The sequence below is a fragment of the Cebidichthys violaceus genome, unplaced genomic scaffold, assembly GCF_023349555.1.
Source record: "Cebidichthys violaceus isolate CVI_PGR_0920_01 unplaced genomic scaffold, fCebVio1.0.p SCAF_3, whole genome shotgun sequence".
NCBI classification, from domain to species: Eukaryota; Metazoa; Chordata; class Actinopteri; order Perciformes; family Stichaeidae; genus Cebidichthys; species Cebidichthys violaceus.
The window spans coordinates 13859222-13878056 of NW_027176483.1; the positions used below are offsets into that span (position 1 = coordinate 13859222).

Here is an 18835-nt window from a genome sequence, read left to right on the forward strand (position 1 = left end):
CGCTTTTGCACATCTTGCAATTAACACACCTTTTCGATTTATTTAGTGTGAAATGCTCCCACACCTTGGATGATTTAGGTCGTACTGATTTCTCTGCCTCCGCCGTGTGTTTCAGAACAACGTCACGGATCTCCGATGGCCTTTCCTCTACCTCCGCTCTGCTCCGCGCTCAACTCAACTTTTTTTTTTATACTCAAACATCTCCGCGACTTATTGAGTGGCGTAATAATCGCGCGACACAACGAATCGATAATGAAATTCGTTGCCAATGCTTTTACTAATCGATTTGATCGAATCGTTGTTGCAGCCCTAATTTAATGTAACGTCCTCATATTTTGCATAATATATTTAACGGTGTAACATGTGTAATTTGTGTAACATACACGTATTTCGCATAATATATTTTTCGTTCCTCTTGTGGTTACATGGACTTAATGAATGAGACATACAGGTGTACATTGATAGGTGAAGCCAAGTCAATCATGTAACTCTTCTCCAGGTGCAACACTTATGTTCTGTGGTGGTACAACTACGGTTCTCAATAACCGGAGACACCGCCCCAGCTGCTATAACGCAAAAGTGATCAAGAGCGGAAGGCAGATAAGAAGCGGTCCGCTTTCCGGTAATGTGAGCCCTTTGCTGTGGTCTAAAACTCACGGAGTCACGTGTTATCTTTCGCGTTTTATTAATTGCGGCACCTGGGTCAGGTATAAAACGGGACATCTTCGTGGGAGGTGTCATTTTCTCTTTCAGCCCGAGTCCAGCAGTGTCGGAATCCGGACACCGAGGCGACTACCATGAACTTCCGTGCCAAACAAACTTTCCTCTTTCTGACGTCTGTGTTGTTTCTCCATGTCGCTGCAGACCTACATGGTAAGAAGGAGAAAACTCATTTATTTGCACAGTAACTACGATGACGGCGACCAGCATCTGACTGCTCTTTCAATCTGAATAACAGAAGCCCGCTGAAGTTACATAATATCATATCTTCTATGAATGTATTTCAAATTGGAATGAGTCTGAATCTGTTGTTACTTGATGCCACCTGCTTGCAATTTCATTGCACTTCGATCGAAGTAATCTTTCACCTACATATTTGCGTGATAAGTGCGTCCAAAAGTGAGACTCCTTTCACCGAGTTCAAATTAGGCTAATCATTTCTTTAGTGACCTCGTGTTGGGATCGCAGTGGGAATGACAGTGAGTGTAAAAACAAATGCTACACAATGCTGTAAAACTGCCCGAATGAAGAAATTACTTACAGCATTCTCAAATCTATATTTCGAGGTAAATGTGTACAATCACACTTGTCAGTTGCGTTGCAACAAAAGCTAGAACTCAACCAACAACCAAATGTTTAACACATGGAGGATTTATATTTGTTACTTTGAAACATTTTCCTGGGAACTCAAACTGATAAATTGCTTCACATTATGATTTGTACTCATTCCTAATATCCTGACAGCTCCAGAAGTCCACACAAAGCTCGGGACGCTCAGAGGCCAGTATGTGAGTGTGAAGGGGAAGGAGACCGGGGTCCATGCCTACCTGGGCGTCCCATTTGCCAAGCCCCCCGTAGGCCCTGCTCTGAGACTGTCTGCACCCCAGCCTGTAGAGGGCTGGCAAGGAGTGAGAGACGCCACCCAGCAGCCAGCCATGTAAGGCCTTCATGTGCTTCCGTTGTTGCACAACACACTTGGAGAACTTGCATCCACTTCTCACTGTAAAAAAAAAAACATGTCTCTTTTTCAGGTGTGTTCAAGAAAGACAGCTAACTATAGATCTGCTTGATAAATTGGGTGGCTTGTTGCTTGATCTCCCAGACGTTTCAGAGGACTGCCTTTACCTCAACATTTACACTCCTGCAAAGAAAGCTCTCGGTGCCAAGCTCCCCGTAAGTTGAAATGATGCTTTGGGTGACTTTCGATAGTGTTCATGAAGAAGTTGGTGTGATTGCTTTTAGAAGAATCCACAATGGCAATATGAGTAATGATGCCCAAATTTAGAACCAGACTGCAAAGAGACTGATGCTCCATTTGTCTTAATATCAGTCTTATGTTTTAGTCGGATTAAAGTATTTGTTTGCTGTTTGAGATTTGTATGTTCTGTGGAAAAGCTCAAGGTCTTGGTTTTTAATTTGTATTGTCTTACCAGGTCATGGTCTGGATCCATGGTGGAGGGTTTACCATGGGGTCAGCTTCAGCATATGATGGCTCCGCCCTGGCTGCTTACCAGGATGTGGTTGTGGTTCTAATCCAGTACCGCTTGGGAGTTCTGGGCTTTCTCAGGTAAAACGACTTAACCTACTAAGCACAGGTAGACTGGACATGCTATTATTATATTCTACTGCTTTTGATCTGCTCTGTGCCACACGTGAACAATAATTCAAAACTGGGTCACTCTTACCAGCTGGTGTGGACTATAACTGTATGCTCTATCCAGCACTGGAGACGAGCACTTGTCGGGGAACTTTGGACATTTGGACCAGGTGCAAGCTCTGAGGTGGATCCAGCAGCACATTCATAACTTTGGTGGAAACCCAGATTTAGTCACCATATTTGGAGAGTCTGCTGGTGGAGTGAGTGTATCCCTCCTGGTAAGGATACATCTGCAGATGAAGCACTTTATATAAACAGATTTGTTTTTGCAAGTATTGCACAGTCTCTAGTGTCCACAGATCCTTTTATTTTTTCTGTTGCTTGAATCAACAGCTTCTCTCACCATTGTCTGATGGCCTGTTCCACCATGCCATTGCTGAAAGTGGCACTTCTGCAATGGATGTACTCCACACAACTGATCCTCTCGCAGTGACACAGGTTAACAATGTTTTTATTTTGGTTTGTAAACATTCAGTGCACAAAGTTGAGAATTTGTGTTTCTACATTTTTGAGATGAATATTCGCCCCTCAGGTGGTAGCCAATGGAACCGGCTGTATCCACCACGAAAGCACAGAGAAGATTGCTGATTGCATGAGGAACCTCGATCTTGACATAATTCTGGCTAATGTGCAGGTGAGATATCATATGCGGAACTATAGACTGACTTGATGGAATCTGCCTATTTATGTTTATTGTACTTATACATATTTATCTCAACTTTCTCTTTCACACATTTTATTCTCTCAAGGACGCACAATTGAGAATTCAGTTAAATGTTGATGGAGTCTTCCTGACAAAACCTGTGAATGAGCTGTTCCATACACGTGAACTTCTCACGATACCATTCATGACCGGCGTCAATAATGATGAAGGGGGCTACTTGCTTCCTACCGTAAGTCTGAATGCTACTGAAATTTGTGTGACTGACGAGCTAACCGATTTCCAGACAAGCCCATGGAAACATGATTTTGTTTTGCTATGGTGCACGTCTGAAATGTTTTGTCTTCCTTTTTAGTTCTTTGCTCCTCCAAACTGGACCAAGGGAATGGATCGGGAGCACGTCACGAACGTGCTGTACCGCTTCTTCCCTGATGTAAGGAAAGCGGTGTTCGACATTACAATATTGCGTTGCTCTATCGTGCTCAAACTTCTCTTCTCTTTTTTTCTCAAGCCCAAAGACGAGATCATCATAGAGTCGATAGCAGATGAATATATTGGAAGAGGCGAAGATCGTGTGAAAAATAGAGATGGGTTCACTAAGATTATAGGAGATATGTTGTTCACCATTCCAGCCATTAAGACTGCTAAAGCCCACACAGGTATTTTATTTACTCAAGATAACTAACTGTCACACACACGTAAACGAGATGGATCACACCCATTCTTCTGCTACTAGATGCCGGTGCCCCCGTGTACCTGTATGAGTACCAGCATCTTCCCAAATTCCTGCAGGATAGAAGGCCAAGCTTCGTTGGCAGTGACCATGGAGATGAAATGTTCTCAGTATTTGGATGGTGCTTCACAACTTCCCATGTCACGTTAGCCGGTAAGTAAATCTAGAAATTGCTTTTTTGATGGACCACCAGAGACTTGGGGTTTCCTGAGTGCCGTGTTTTACCAAATATCATTATTTTAGTGCCATGCCATGAAGAGGACGAACGGTTGAGCAGAACCATGATGAGCTACTGGGGGAACTTTGCTCGCACAGGGTAGGAAGTCACCCTCATTACAAGTTATACACATGGAGATGAGACTTGTTTTAACTTTGTGCACACTTGCGCATGTAGGTCTCCTAATGGTGACGGCCTTGTCCACTGGCCAAAGTATGGAGCAGAAGAATACTACTTGTCAATTGATGAAAAGGAGCAGGTAGCTGGTCGTCACCTGAAGAAGGACAAGTTTGTCTTCATGACTCAGACTCTCCCAGAGAAGATCCGAGAATACAAAGAGAAGATGGAGCGCAGCGAGCTGTAGAACGATCTCCTCTCTCCGTTCCATCCACTTCAACGACAAACATTAAAAACACTATAATACATTTGTTAAACTAATGTGATAAGTTTGAAACGAAGGTAGATGGCCTTCGGAAATACTTTAACATTTTAAAGCCCAATAGGAAATAAGTAGCAGGACGCCTCAAGTCACAAGATACCCGCTCAGTTTGGCCATGTTTAATATCTGGTTTGTAATGTAAAATAAAAACTCTTCAGGAGCAGTTTGGTGAAATGTCTGTGACTCAAAATTGCCCAACTTCATTCCTACAGATATAAAGACACACAATGGCTGTTGGTGTGAAAGGGTTGCCTTGGACCCAGGGTTCATAGGTCAATGTGGTATGTGAGGTGAACATGTGTTCAAACCGTAACAGTACACAGGACTTGTGTCATACAGGGCTGTTGTGTGAAGGGATGCAACATTTTATTACATAATCAAAATGCAACTGTGGCACTGGAAGGAGAGAATACTTTTAGGTGATAGCCGAGCAGCAATAGGAGACTCGTACAACAGACTTGACTATTTATTTTTTTTTTATTAGAAGAGCGCTTAAGCTGAAAAGCTTCCTGAAGTCTAATGTGAGCGGTTCAATAGGTCAAACTTCATTAATTTCCCACAAAATCAGGTGCGTTATCCATTGCGCCACTGGCCCGCGCCGTAAAACTGAAATGACCCGGAACTATTATTCTATTCTACATTATACTATTATTCGTGCACATAAGTGTGCTATTTGACAATTATTTTTTTTTTTTTCATCGAGCCAACATTTCCGTGAGCTTGAAAACGTTGACTGGTCAATGTAGCATCCCCGGCTGAATAATAGTCTGAAGTCTTGAACAGATGGTCCATAAGTCTTTATTGAACACACCGTAAGAACTATGAAGAAAAATAAGTAAAGACAACAGTTATTGAACACTGTTTAGCATCTTCCCTATCCTTCCTTTAACATGTTACATTTGACCACAAGGCGGTGCCTTCAAGCGGAAACGGCAGTTGGTTAGCTTGAGCTGACACAAAAACGGAAAAACCATAGCAACCTAAAACATTTTCCAAAGAATGAGCTTGAACAGGTACTAACCTTGTGCCCATATCGGCCAGGTGATAAACTAACAAAACCGTAAATTCTTCCTTGTTTTTAACACTTTTTCCCGTCTCTTCAGCGACTTTTCGTTTCGTACCGCTTCTTACTACCTATTTCTGGTTTTGTACCTTCAAAATAAAAGCGCAACAGAAAATGCACTGACTGCAGTGACAAAACGTCCAAAGTAAAAGACAAAAGGAACAATGAAAATACTCTACACTCTCAGAGGCCCTTTACACTCCCATCAAATCACGAGTGGTTTTAAGAATAAAATGGAACACAAAAGAACAAATGATTTCTAAATTTAAAATGACCTTAACTCTAAAGCTTCAGTAAATACCACATGTAACTTTGGTAAATGTCCACATTTAAACTTCACACAGCAAGGGATACGGTTGTGAAGTTAAACAGTCTCTAGGAGTAGAATCGGCTTCTGAACAGGACGTTTAACGATGGATGGCTTGCCAGAACGCTGTCTTTCCTTTCCCAATCTCTGATCTCCGAAACAAATCTTTACTCTTCTCACTAGTCCATCTCTATCAGTCATTGTCTCTACAACTTTGGACAGTCTCCACTCATTCCGTGGTCGATCATCTGCTTCCTCCATGACGATGTTGCCAACCTTCAGGTTCCTTTTTAGGGTATGCCAGTGTTGTCTGGTGGCAATATTGGAGAGTGTGGTGGAAAAAAAATCCTATACCCACTTTGCGTGAGTCTTTTCATGCTGAAATACATAATACCAAAAACCAGGTTGTCATTTAAATATTTATTCTCTGCGCAGAGAAGGTTCAATCATCACAACAGAATGCGTACAGTCTCAGTGAGGAAGAACCTCGAAAAAAGTGAACGAGCTTTCTTTATACAGAATGAGCAAAGGTGCGGGCCGATGGCCAATGTTACAGACATTTCGGTCTCAGACTTTTGGTCTCAGACTGATGGGAACAACAATGAAAAACAAACGGCCAGCAACCAAAACAAGCGGCCCAAAGGCCTTGGCATGGAACATTCTCATACAACACAGTTATCTATGTGAACAGGCAAGGGAGAATTATTCTTTTGCACAACAGAGACACGGTGAAGTTCAACAAAGTCCAGAGCAAAATTACTTCTGCATGAATACAATATACTGAGTAGAAATATATACTACGTAAAAAAATTACCATTACAAGAGATACTCTCTTTTCCGAATCTGTTCTTTGCTTAGCTCAGGTTTCAGTCTTTTCATGGGCTGCTCACCTGCGATCTCCACTTCAGGTACATCTGCTTCCTGTTTTGATCCATTGGCAGAAGATTCAGTTGCATCTTTTTCAACTTTGCCACCAACTCGCTGCTTTTCCTCTCCGAGCGTCTGTGTGTCTGTTGTACCGGATAAGTCTGTGTCTTCTTCTGGCTTTTTCATTTTCTGTGGTTTACTTTGCTTTTCCTTTTTCTTGGCTGGTGTCTGACCGTTGTTGTTGCTATATGAATCTATTTTGACTTCTTCCGTTGGTTTCATATAATGCTCGTACTTCACATTGTTCAGGAGCTTTCTCTTAAGATGACTGAGCCGGACAGTGGCTAGTTGCTTATTGTTAGGTAGATGTGGTCTCTCTCTGAAGGGGATTGGCATCTCATAGTGGCCATGACTGTTCCTTAGAATACTTTCCTTTAACATGCCCAGAAAGCGTATGTCATCCTGAGACACCATTTTGCCATCTTTACTGACATCCTTAAAGTCATACTCAATTGACTTCAAGTCAAGAATTCAAGTTACTGGAGGAAGTTCTTTGACAGCAACTCTGTGGCACATGTTGGTGATGCTTAGAGAGTCATCGTGAGGTGATGAACAACCTATAATACTCCATCCAAGATCCGTGCGAACTGCATAGGGTTCGTTGTCTCCTTCTAAGATTACCTGCCGTGGTGCCAGTGTCCTTGAGCAATTGTAGCCTATTAAAAGACCAACTTCACACTCTAACTGTGGTGGAATTTCATTTGCTAGTGCGCAGAGATGAGTCCACTGTCTTGCCGTTTCACAGGTAGGAATGTGTGTGTGATTCACTGGTATGCAATCTTTGGTATAGGAAGGAGGTAGATCAATGAGGGTTGAGGAATTGTAACCTCGTACTCTGTGACCTGAGACCCTCTCACTTTGCATTAATGTATCCTTTCCAATCATGGTGGTTAGCTTCAGTCTTACAGGATGTGCCTTGGTTCCTAAGCTACGGCTAACTTCTTGATCAGTGAAAACTGTGTCACTTTGAGTGTCAAGCAGGGCATAGACAAGTTTTTCTATACCTGGGTTGCTGATAGAAGAAACCCACACTGGCACGATCATGGAGGAGCTGGTAGATGGCTCCTCAGTCTCCACATTGAGTGACAGTGTGGGGGCTGCTCGCTCTGTTATGATCTGGTTAGAGACCAACACTGGTTTGACTTTACTGTAGTTGTCGTCGTGCAGACAATTTGGGTGTCTTCCTTTACAGGTGTCACATGAGTGTCGGTGGCGGCATTCTTTGACACCATGGCCTGGCTTTAAGCAACCATAGCATAGTCTGCTGTCCTTCACATATTTTCTTCTTTCATCCAGAGATTTCCCTTTAAACTCAGGGCAATAGTGCAGGCCATGTTTGCTGTCTTGACAGAATATGCAGGGGGGCCTTAAGCCTGTCTTTGGCTGCATGTGATTCTCAGTCTCTGTAACTGTCTCTGTATGGAGAACACTGGATTTGGTGTTCCTTTCTGTGAGATAGCGTTTCTCTGTTGGTGACTCCGATGAGTGTAGTGCTTGAAAGGAGGTTATTGGATTACAGGCAATCTCTGCTTCCATTTCCATGAAAGTGACAAAGTCCTTGAAGTTTGGAAATTCCTGCATGTCTCTCATAACTCGAGTGGCCTGGCGATTCCACCGTGATGCTGCCCAGTCAGGTAATTTACGGACCAGCTTCTGGTTCTCTTCACAGTCATTCAGAATGCTGAGACCTTTAACATGAGGCATGGCTTCCTGACAAGCATGTAGAAAGTCAGCAAATGTCCTGAGTCCTTCTGCATCCTTAGACTGGATCTTTGGCCAGCTTGCCAGTTTTTCTCTGAATGCTCTCTGTATAACAAACGGCTGACCATACATGTGGTTCAGACGGTTCCATGCATCTTTATAGGCCTCATCCTCATTACTGTATAATGTGCCAATAAGTGTCTTTCGGGCTGGACCTCCTACATAATTTCTCAAGTAATGCAGTTTTTCAGCAAACAAGATGTTTTTCTGTCTATGAGCGATATGAATGAGGCCTTTCCCTCAATGAACTGGATCGGGTTGCCGACAAACAGAGATTGCTCTGGCACTGGAAGGGGATTCAGAGCTATGCTATCTTGAACTGCTTGGGCAAAATCACAAACATCAGACTGTGTAGGATATGCTGGAATTCTTGCTGATTGTTGGATGAGAGCTGAGGACACTGGTTGTGGTGGAGAAACATTTTCCTGTCCTCTTGTGTTAAAGTCAGCAGAGCACACACTGCCCTCCTGCATTACTTCTTGATTATAGATTGATAATCTGGCTCGTGCAGCCCTGACATTCTTCTCTGCCTTCAGTCTCTCTAGCTCACGTTTGTGGTCTTCAAGATCTCTTTTCTGCTGTTCCTCTAGTAGTTGAAACCTTGCTCGTTGTTTTTCCTCCTCCAGAAACATTGTATACTCTGCTTCCTTCGCTGCTAGCTCTGCAGCTGCTTCTGCTCTGCTAGCAGCTAAGATAGTGTCCACTGAGTGTCAACTTGAAGGGGAGACTGTTGATCCATATACTGAGTGTGAATAGTCTCTATTGAGCAGCTCCTCAAATCTATGGTTTAAATACACTTATACTGCCATTTAGTGGTAGAGATGGTAAACACTTTTAATCTGCGTCTTCTTTTACAGCTCTGTGTTCACTCAAGCAACAGCACAATACGGTGAAAGAATAAATAGCAGTCGCTCTTCAAAAGAAAAAACAAATAAACGATAAAACAGACTATCAAAACGTACACGGTCCATGGGGGCACACTCCTCTGACTACTAGCGACAATCATCTGACGCACTCCTCTGGCGCCTAGTGGCACTCCTCTGGCGCCTAGCGGCACTCCTCTGACGTCTAGCGGCACTCCTCCGACTATTAGCGGCGTCTAGCGGCACTCCTCCGACTATTAGCGGCGTCTAGCGGCACTCCTCCGACTATTAGCGGCGTCTAGCGGCACTCCTCTGACTACTAGCGGCACTCCTCTGACTACTAGCGGCACTCCTCTGACTAGTAGTGGCAATCGTCTGACGCCTAGTGGCACTCCTGTGACAACTGTTGTCACTGGCAGCTTGTGGCACCTACATATAAGCAGAGGAAGAGTGAAGCTATTTTCAGACTTGTATTCTGTATATGGGTTTTTATTTTAAAACGTTTTACATATACATATATATATATATATATATATATATATAAATACATATATATATATATATATATAAATACATATATATATATATATAAATACATATATATATATATATATAAATACATATATATATATAAATACATATATATATATATATATATATATATATATATATATATATATATATATATTTATATATATATAAATATATATATATATATATATATATACATACATACATGTGTGTGTATATCATTTAAAAGTGTATATATATATATATATATATATATATATATATATACACACACATGTATGTATGTATGTGTATATATATATATATATATATATATATATATATATATATATATATGTATGTGTGTATATATATATATATATATATATATATATATACACTTTTAAATGATAATAAAACGGATGCTTTATTTTCATTACTTTATCCAATTGTGGTAAATGAAATAATTAGTAAATTTATAAAGATTTAGGAAAGAGTGTATTATGTTCCCTTTTGTTGCAAAACCAGCAAAATCATACTTAAATAAAATGAATGAGAAACAAAACAACGTGGTTACGGACGTATACAGAGAAAGGGTGGCTCAGGTGACTCAACTAAAATCATAAACTGATTTACGGCAGCTGACCTGTCGTAACAACAATGTGTGTTCTCAGGAAATGTGGCTCCGCCCACTCAGTCCGGCAGCTTCATGACGGGTGCCGAACGAGTGCCGCTGTTGTGACATCTGACTGACGCTTGCCGCTGAGTTGCCGCTGAGGTGCCACAAGGTGCCACAAGGTGCCGCAAGGTGCCACAGACTAGCCACTGAGGTGCCAGTGCCACAACGAGGATCTCGGCCTTACTGCTGGAATGTCTGACTTTAGCTGCTCTCTGGATTCACGTGCCTGAATCTTCCATTGTTCATAAAGGTGAATGAGCCTTTTCTCCCTTTTGTGTGCCTCCTCTTTCTGCAATGCAAGCATCTTCTCCGTGGGATTCCGTTGGTGACCAGATCTGCGAAGTTCCTCGCTAGCCTGACAGGCATCCGTTATCTGGTCTGAGTCTCTACAGTCTGATGCAGATGCTTCCATTATGTCTCACAAACTTAGACCATCACATCAAATCCCTCTGCAATCATCATGAACATCCATCAGGAGCGTGGTGGGACTGATGAGGTAAAGTCCTTACTGTAGCATCCCCGGTGAGAGTGTAGAGTATTTTAATTGATTGTTCCTTTTTTATGTCTTTTATTTTGGACGTTTTGTCACTGCAGTCGGTGCATTTCCTGTTGCGCTTTTATTTTGAAGGTACAAAACCAAAAGTAGGTAGTAAGACACGTTACAAAACGAAAAGTCGCTAAATGGACTGGTTAAGTGATAAAAACAAGGAAAAGGTTACGGTTCTGTTAGTTTATCACCTGGCCGATATGGGCACAAGGTTAGTACCTGTTAAAGCTCATTCTTAGGAAAATGTTGTTTTAGGTTGCTATGGTTTTTCTTTTTCTCAAGCTAACCAACTGCTGTTTCGCTCGAAGGCACCGCCTTGTGGTCAAATGTAGCATGTTAGAGGAAGGATAGGGAAGATGCTAAACAGTGTTCAATAACGTTTGTCTTTACAAACATAGTTCTTACGGTGTGTTCAATAAAGACTTATGGACCATCAGTTCAAGACTCCAGACCATTATTCAGCCGGGGATGCTACATTCAATTCTTAGTTAATTATTGGTTGCGATACGAGCGCTGATTAGCCACAACGGACATATCTCGATTGATTTGTGGTTATAAAGGTGATTGTCTGTCACAACCAAGAATGAACTCGACTCACGGGTGGCAGTGAGACGGTGACTGACAGCTGGAGAAATCGCATTGGTCTCAGATCAACAGCTGGGTGAAATACACTCTGAGATCGTCGTTACGAATCCCGCTCATTCCTGTTCTAACTCGTTATGATCAGTAGAAATATGTATGACAGCAACTAACATATAACATATAATAACATATGTGAATCACTATGTAAAAGCAGTGGTGGAAGAAATATCAATACTACAGTGTAAAATACTCTGTTAATAAAAGTTCTGCATATACTTAACATATCGACCCATATCAGACTAATATACATATATTATATTAAGGAATTATAATTCTTGATGCAACTTGTAAAGGTGAAACTCATTATATTTATCACTATATATATCTCTCTACATATACGGCCATTAGATATTTCACCAGATGACCAATAAAGATTTATTTTAACCTATAAATAATGCATGATACATTATTTGTTGATCATATATTGGATCATTAATCTGCATCTTCAAAGTAAAAAATGTGGAGAAGAGTTAAAAAGTACAATATTTGCCTCTGAGAAGTAGCATAAAATGGAAATATTCAAGTTATGTACAAGTAAAAGGCCCACAGAGCCAGACTAAGGACCATATGTGATGATGAAGAAGACAAAGATTATGACAGTATGGAAATTGGCTGTCACTAGCAACAATAAACTCGATTTACTGACCCGCTTACAAACATTGACCCGGATGTTTTAATTGTTATACATGTGTGTCAATTGACAAAAGCTCTGTATAGTAAGTTTTTCCAAGAATATTGTGAGATACATAGCTATATGGTACAGATCAATTAAATTCCGAACAAAGTTGTGGCGCTAGAGTTTACCATCATCTCTAGAATTAGGTAGCCCTCTGGTGTTTATATGGTAATGTGTTCAATATTTATTTACCTCAGTTACTCAGTCACACCAATGGTCACACCATGGATTGATTATGTTTTATTAAGTCAATACCTTTTTTTAAACTTGTGTGTACTTTGAAGACACATTTTCCTACTAGTAGCGCTGCGCCTGGGATTTGAACCCTCACATGCCTCATATGTGCCATGAACAACAGTGGCAATAGGAGGTACTGCATATTGTAGGCTATGTCTATCTGTTAATGGAGCGTTCTCATATTTTGCATAATATAATGTTCGTTCCTCTTGTGGTTACATGGACTTAATGAATGAGACATACAGACCTGTACATTGATAGGTGAAGCCAAGTCAATCATGTAACTCTTCTCCACACTAGTTATAGATATTTTGGTTCCTCTGGTCAGAGTACTTATTCGTGCACATAAGTGTGCCCTTTGACAATTATTTTTTCATCAATCAAATATTTCCGTGAGCTCTAAGACGTCGATTGGTCAATTCTTGGTCAATTCTTGGTTGCGATGCGAGCGCTGATTGGCCACAACGGACATATCTCGGTTGATTTGTGGTTATAAAGGTGATTGGCTGTCACAACCAAGAATTAACTCGACTCACGGGTGGCAGTGAGACGGTGACTGACAGCTGGAGAAATCGCATTGGTCTCAGATCAACAGCTGGGTGAAATACACTCTGAGATCTTCCTTACGAATCCCGCTCATTCCTGTTCTAACTCGTTATGATCAGTAGAAATATGTATGTCAGCAACATATAATGTATAACATATAATAACATATGTGAACTAGGCCTATGCAAAAGCAATGGTGGAAGAAATATCAATACGACAGTGTAAAATACTCTGTTAGTAAAAGTTCTACATATAATAGTAAAAAGCATTAAACTATACTTAACATATCAGCCTAATATACATATATTATATTAAGGAATTATAATTGTTTATAATAATCTTGTTGCAGCTTGTAAAGGTGAAGCTCATTATATATATACTGTATACGGCCATTAGATATTTCACCAATATAATAAAACATGATACATTATTTGTTGATTATATTTTGTATCATTAATAGGCTATGTCTATCTGTTAATGTAAGATAAAATAAGATAAGATAAGATAAGATAATCCTTTATTAGTCCCGCAGTGGGGAAATTTACAGGAGTACAGCAGCATAGTGGATACAAGAGACATAGTAAAAATGAGTAAATAAGTAATAAACAGTAAAGAATATTAACTAAGTAAAAAAGTAAAAATCCACAATAACTGAAATATAACTATAACTAAAAATGTGATATATATCCAGACAGAATCATTTGTATTGCACGGTGTAACATATGTAACTTGTGTAACATACACGTATTTCGCATAATATAGTGTTCGTTCCTATTGTGGTTACATGGACTTAATGAATGAGACATACATGTGTACATTGATAGCTGAAGCCAAGTCAATCATGTAACTCTTCTCCACACGAGTGGATCTCTTGGTTCCTCCGGTCAGGTGCAACACTTATGTTCTGTGGTGGTACAACTACGGTTCTCAATAACCGGAGACACCGCCCCAGCTGCTATAACGCAATAGTGATCAAGAGCGGAAGGCAGATAAGAAGCGGTCCGCTTTCCGGTAATGTGAGCCCTTTGCTGTGGTCTAAAACTCACGGAGTCACGTGTTATCTTTCGCGTTTTATTAATTGCGGCACCTGGGTCAGGTATAAAACGGGACATCTTCGTGGGAGGTGTCATTTTCTCTTTCAGCCCGAGTCCAGCAGTGTCGGAATCCGGACACCGAGGCGACTACCATGAACTTCCGTGCCAAACAAACTTTCCTCTTTCTGACGTCTGTGTTGTTTCTCCATGTCGCTGCAGACCTACATGGTAAGAAGGAGAAAACTCATTTATTTGCACAGTAACTACGATGACGGCGACCAGCATCTGACTGCTCTTTCAATCTGAATAACAGAAGCCCGCTGAAGTTACATAATATCATATCTTCTATGAATGTATTTCAAATTGGAATGAGTCTGAATCTGTTGTTACTTGATGCCACCTGCTTGCAATTTCATTGCACTTCGATCGAAGTAATCTTTCACCTACATATTTGCGTGATAAGTGCGTCCAAAGGTGAGACGCCTTTCACCGAGTTCAAATTAGGCTAATCATTTCTTTGGTGACCTCGTGTTGGGATCGCAGTGGGAATGACAGTGAGTGTAAAAACAAATGCTACACAATGCTGTAAAACTGCCCGAATGAAGAAATTACTTACAGCATTCTCAAATCTATATTTCGAGGTAAATGTGTACAATCACACTTGTCAGTTGCGTTGCAACAAAAGCTAGAACTCAACCAACAACCAAATGTTTAACACATGGAGGATTTATATTTGTTACTTTGAAACATTTTCCTGGGAACTCAAACTGATAAATTGCTTCACATTATGATTTGTACTCATTCCTAATATCCTGACAGCTCCAGAAGTCCACACAAAGCTCGGGACGCTCAGAGGCCAGTATGTGAGCGTGAAGGGGAAGGAGACCGGGGTCCATGCCTACCTGGGCGTCCCATTTGCCAAGCCCCCCGTAGGCCCTGCTCTGAGACTGTCTGCACCCCAGCCTGTAGAGGGCTGGCAAGGAGTGAGAGACGCCACCCAGCAGCCAGCCATGTAAGGCCTTCATGTGCTTCCGTTGTTGCACAACACACTTGGAGAACTTGCATCCACTTCTCACTGTAAAAAAAAACATGTCTCTTTTTCAGGTGTGTTCAAGAAAGACAGCTAACTATAGATCTGCTTGATAAATTTGGTGGCTTGTTGCTTGATCTCCCAGACGTTTCAGAGGACTGCCTTTACCTCAACATTTACACTCCTGCAAAGAAAGCTCTCAGTGCCAAGCTCCCCGTAAGTTGAAATGATGCTTTGGGTGACTTTCGATAGTGTTCATGAAGAAGTTGGTGTGATTGCTTTTAGAAGAATCCACAATGGCAATATGAGTAATGATGCCCAAATTTAGAACCAGACTGCAAAGAGACTGATGCTCCATTTGTCTTAATATCAGTCTTATGTTTTAGTCGGATTAAAGTATTTGTTTGCTGTTTGAGATTTGTATGTTCTGTGGAAAAGATCAAGGTCTTGGTTTTTAATTTGTATTGTCTTACCAGGTCATGGTCTGGATCCATGGTGGAGGGTTTTCCATGGGGTCAGCTTCAATGTATGATGGCTCCGCCCTGGCTGCTTACCAGGACGTGGTTGTGGTTCTGATCCAATACCGCTTGGGAGTTCTGGGCTTTCTCAGGTAAAACGACTTAACCTACTAAGCACAGGTAGACTGGACATGCTATTATTATATTCTACTGCTTTTGATCTGCTCTGTGCCACACGTGAACAATAATTCAAAACTGGGTCACTCTTACCAGCTGGTGTGGACTATAACTGTATGCTCTATCCAGCACTGGAGACGAGCACTTGTCGGGGAACTTTGGACTGTTGGACCAGGTGCAAGCTCTGAGGTGGATCCAGCAGCACATTCATAACTTTGGTGGAAACCCAGATTTAGTCACCATATTTGGAGAGTCTGCTGGTGGAGTGAGTGTATCCCTCCTGGTAAGGATACATCTGCAGATGAAGCACTTTATATAAACAGATTTGTTTTTGCAAGTATTGCACAGTCTCTAGTGTCCACAGATCCTTTTATTTTTTTCTGTTGCTTGAATCAACAGCTTCTCTCGCCATTGTCTGATGGCCTGTTCCACCATGCCATTGCTGAAAGTGGCACTTCTGCAATGGATGTACTCCTCACAACTGATCCTCTCGCAGTGACACAGGTTAACAATGTTTTTATTTTGGTTTGTAAACATTATTCAGTGCACAAAGTTGAGAATTTGTGTTTCTACATTTTTGAGATGAATATTCGCCCCTCAGGTGGTAGCCAATAGAACCGGCTGTAGCCACGAAAGCACAGAGAAGATTGCTGATTGCATGAGGAACCTCGATCTTGACATAATTCTGGCTAATGTGCAGGTGAGATATCGTATGCGGAACTATAGACTGACTTGATGGAATCTGCCTATTTATGTTTATTGTACTTATACATATTTATCTCAACTTTCTCTTTCACACATTTTATTCTCTCAAGGATGCACAATTGAGAATTCAGTTAAATGTTGATGGAGTCTTCCTGACAAAACCTGTGAATGAGCTGTTCCATACACGTGAACTTCTCACGATACCATTCATGACCGGCGTCAATAATGATGAAGGGGGCTACTTGCTTCCTACCGTAAGTCTGAATGCTACTGAAATTTGTGTGACTGACAAGCTAACCGATTTCCAGACAAGCCCATGGAAACATGATTTTGTTTTGCTATGGTGCACGTCTGAAATGTTTTGTCTTCCTTTTTAGTTCTTTGCTCCTCCAAACTGGACCGAGGGAATGGATCGGGAGCACGTCACGAACGTGCTGTACCTCTTCTTCCCTGATGTAAGGAAAGCGGTGTTCGACATTACAATATTGCGTTGCTCTATCGTGCTCAAACTTCTCTTCTCTTTTTTTCTCAAGCCCAAAGACGAGATCATCATAGAGTCGATAGCAGATGAATATATTGGAAGAGGCGAAGATCGTGTGAAAAATAGAGATGGGTTCACTAAGATTATAGGAGATATGTTGTTCACCATTCCAGCCATTAAGACTGCTAAAGCCCACACAGGTATTTTATTTACTCAAGATAACTAACTGTCACACACACGTAAACGAGATGTATCACACCCATTCTTCTGCTACTAGATGCCGGTGCCCCCGTATACCTGTATGAGTACCAGTATCCTCCCAAATTCCTGCAGGATAGAAGGCCAAGCTTCGTTGGCAGTGACCATGGAGATGAAATGTTCTCAGTATTTGGATGGTGCTTCACAACTTCCCATGTCACGTTAGCTGGTAAGTAAATCTAGAAATTGCTTTTTCGATGGACCACCAGAGACTTGGGGTTTCCTGAGTGCCGTGTTTTACCAAATATCATTATTTTAGTGCCATGCCATGAAGAGGACGAACGGTTGAGCAGAACCACGATGAACTACTGGGGGAACTTTGCTCGCACAGGGTAGGAATTCACCCTCATTACAAGTTATACACATGGAGATGAGACTTGTTTTAACTTTGTGCACACTTGCGCATGTAGGTCTCCTAATGGTGACGGCCTTGTCCACTGGCCAAAGTATGGAGCAGAAGAATACTACTTGTCAATTGATGAAGAGGAGCAGGTAGCTGGTCGTCACCTGAAGAAGGACAAGTTTGTCTTCATGACTCAGACTCTCCCGGAGAAGATCCGAGAATACAAAGAGAAGATGGAGCGCAGCGAGCTGTAGAACGATCTCCTCTCTCCGTTCCATCCACTTCAACGACAAACATTAGAAACACTATAATACATTTGTTAAACTAATGTGATAAGTTTGAAACAAAGGTAGATGGCCTTCGGAAATACTTCTTTAACATTTTAAAGCCCAAGAGGAAATAAGTAGCAGGACGCCTCAAGTCACAAGATACCCGCTCAGTTTGGCCATGTTTAATATCTGGTTTGTAATGTAAAATAAAAACTCTTCTGGAGCCGTTTGGTGAAATGTCTGTGACTCAAAATTGCCCAACAATTTCATTCATACAGATATGAATGTAATTTTCCCACAAAATCAGACGCGTTATCCATTGCGCCACTGGCTGGAGAAATCGCATTGGTCTCAGATCAACAGCTGGGTGAAATACACTCTGAGATCGTCGTTACGAATCCCGCTCATTCCTGTTCTAACTCGTTATGATCAGTAGAAATATGTATGACAGCAACTAACATATAACATATAATAACATATGTGAATCACTATGTAAAAGCAGTGGTGGAAGAAATATCAATACTACAGTGTAAAATACTCTGTTAATAAAAGTTCTGCATATACTTAACATATCGACCCATATCAGACTAATATACATATATTATATTAAGGAATTATAATTCTTGATGCAACTTGTAAAGATGAAGCTCATTATATTTATCTCTCTATATACATCTACATATACGGCCATTAGATATTTCACCAAGGGACCAATAAAGATTTATTTGAACCTATAAATAATACATGATACATTATATTTTGGATCATTAATCTGAATCGTAAAAGTAAAAAATGTGGAGAAGAGTTAAAAAGTACAATATTTGCCTCTGAGAAGTAGCATAAAATGGAAATATTCAAGTTATGTACAAGTAAAAGGCCCACAGAGCCAGACTAA

At 41.0% G+C, this 18835-nt stretch overlaps 1 protein-coding gene across 1 annotated transcript; it reads left to right on the forward strand.

The window, feature by feature from the left end:
- The first annotated feature begins 612 nt into the window (after positions 1-612).
- Positions 613-18165, forward strand: ces2b (carboxylesterase 2b). The gene is made up of 26 exons (XM_068722373.1): positions 613-873; positions 1465-1657; positions 1752-1893; positions 2154-2287; positions 2442-2595; positions 2711-2815; positions 2910-3011; positions 3127-3270; positions 3394-3471; positions 3550-3697; positions 3775-3924; positions 4015-4087; positions 4166-4348; positions 14287-14447; positions 15039-15231; positions 15324-15465; positions 15726-15859; positions 16014-16167; positions 16284-16388; positions 16486-16584; positions 16700-16843; positions 16967-17044; positions 17123-17270; positions 17348-17497; positions 17588-17660; positions 17739-18165. Exons 1-26 carry the CDS (start codon positions 798-800, stop codon positions 17923-17925), a joined length of 3450 nt encoding a protein of 1149 aa, XP_068578474.1. The 5' UTR covers positions 613-797; the 3' UTR covers positions 17926-18165.
- The last annotated feature ends 670 nt before the right edge of the window (positions 18166-18835 follow it).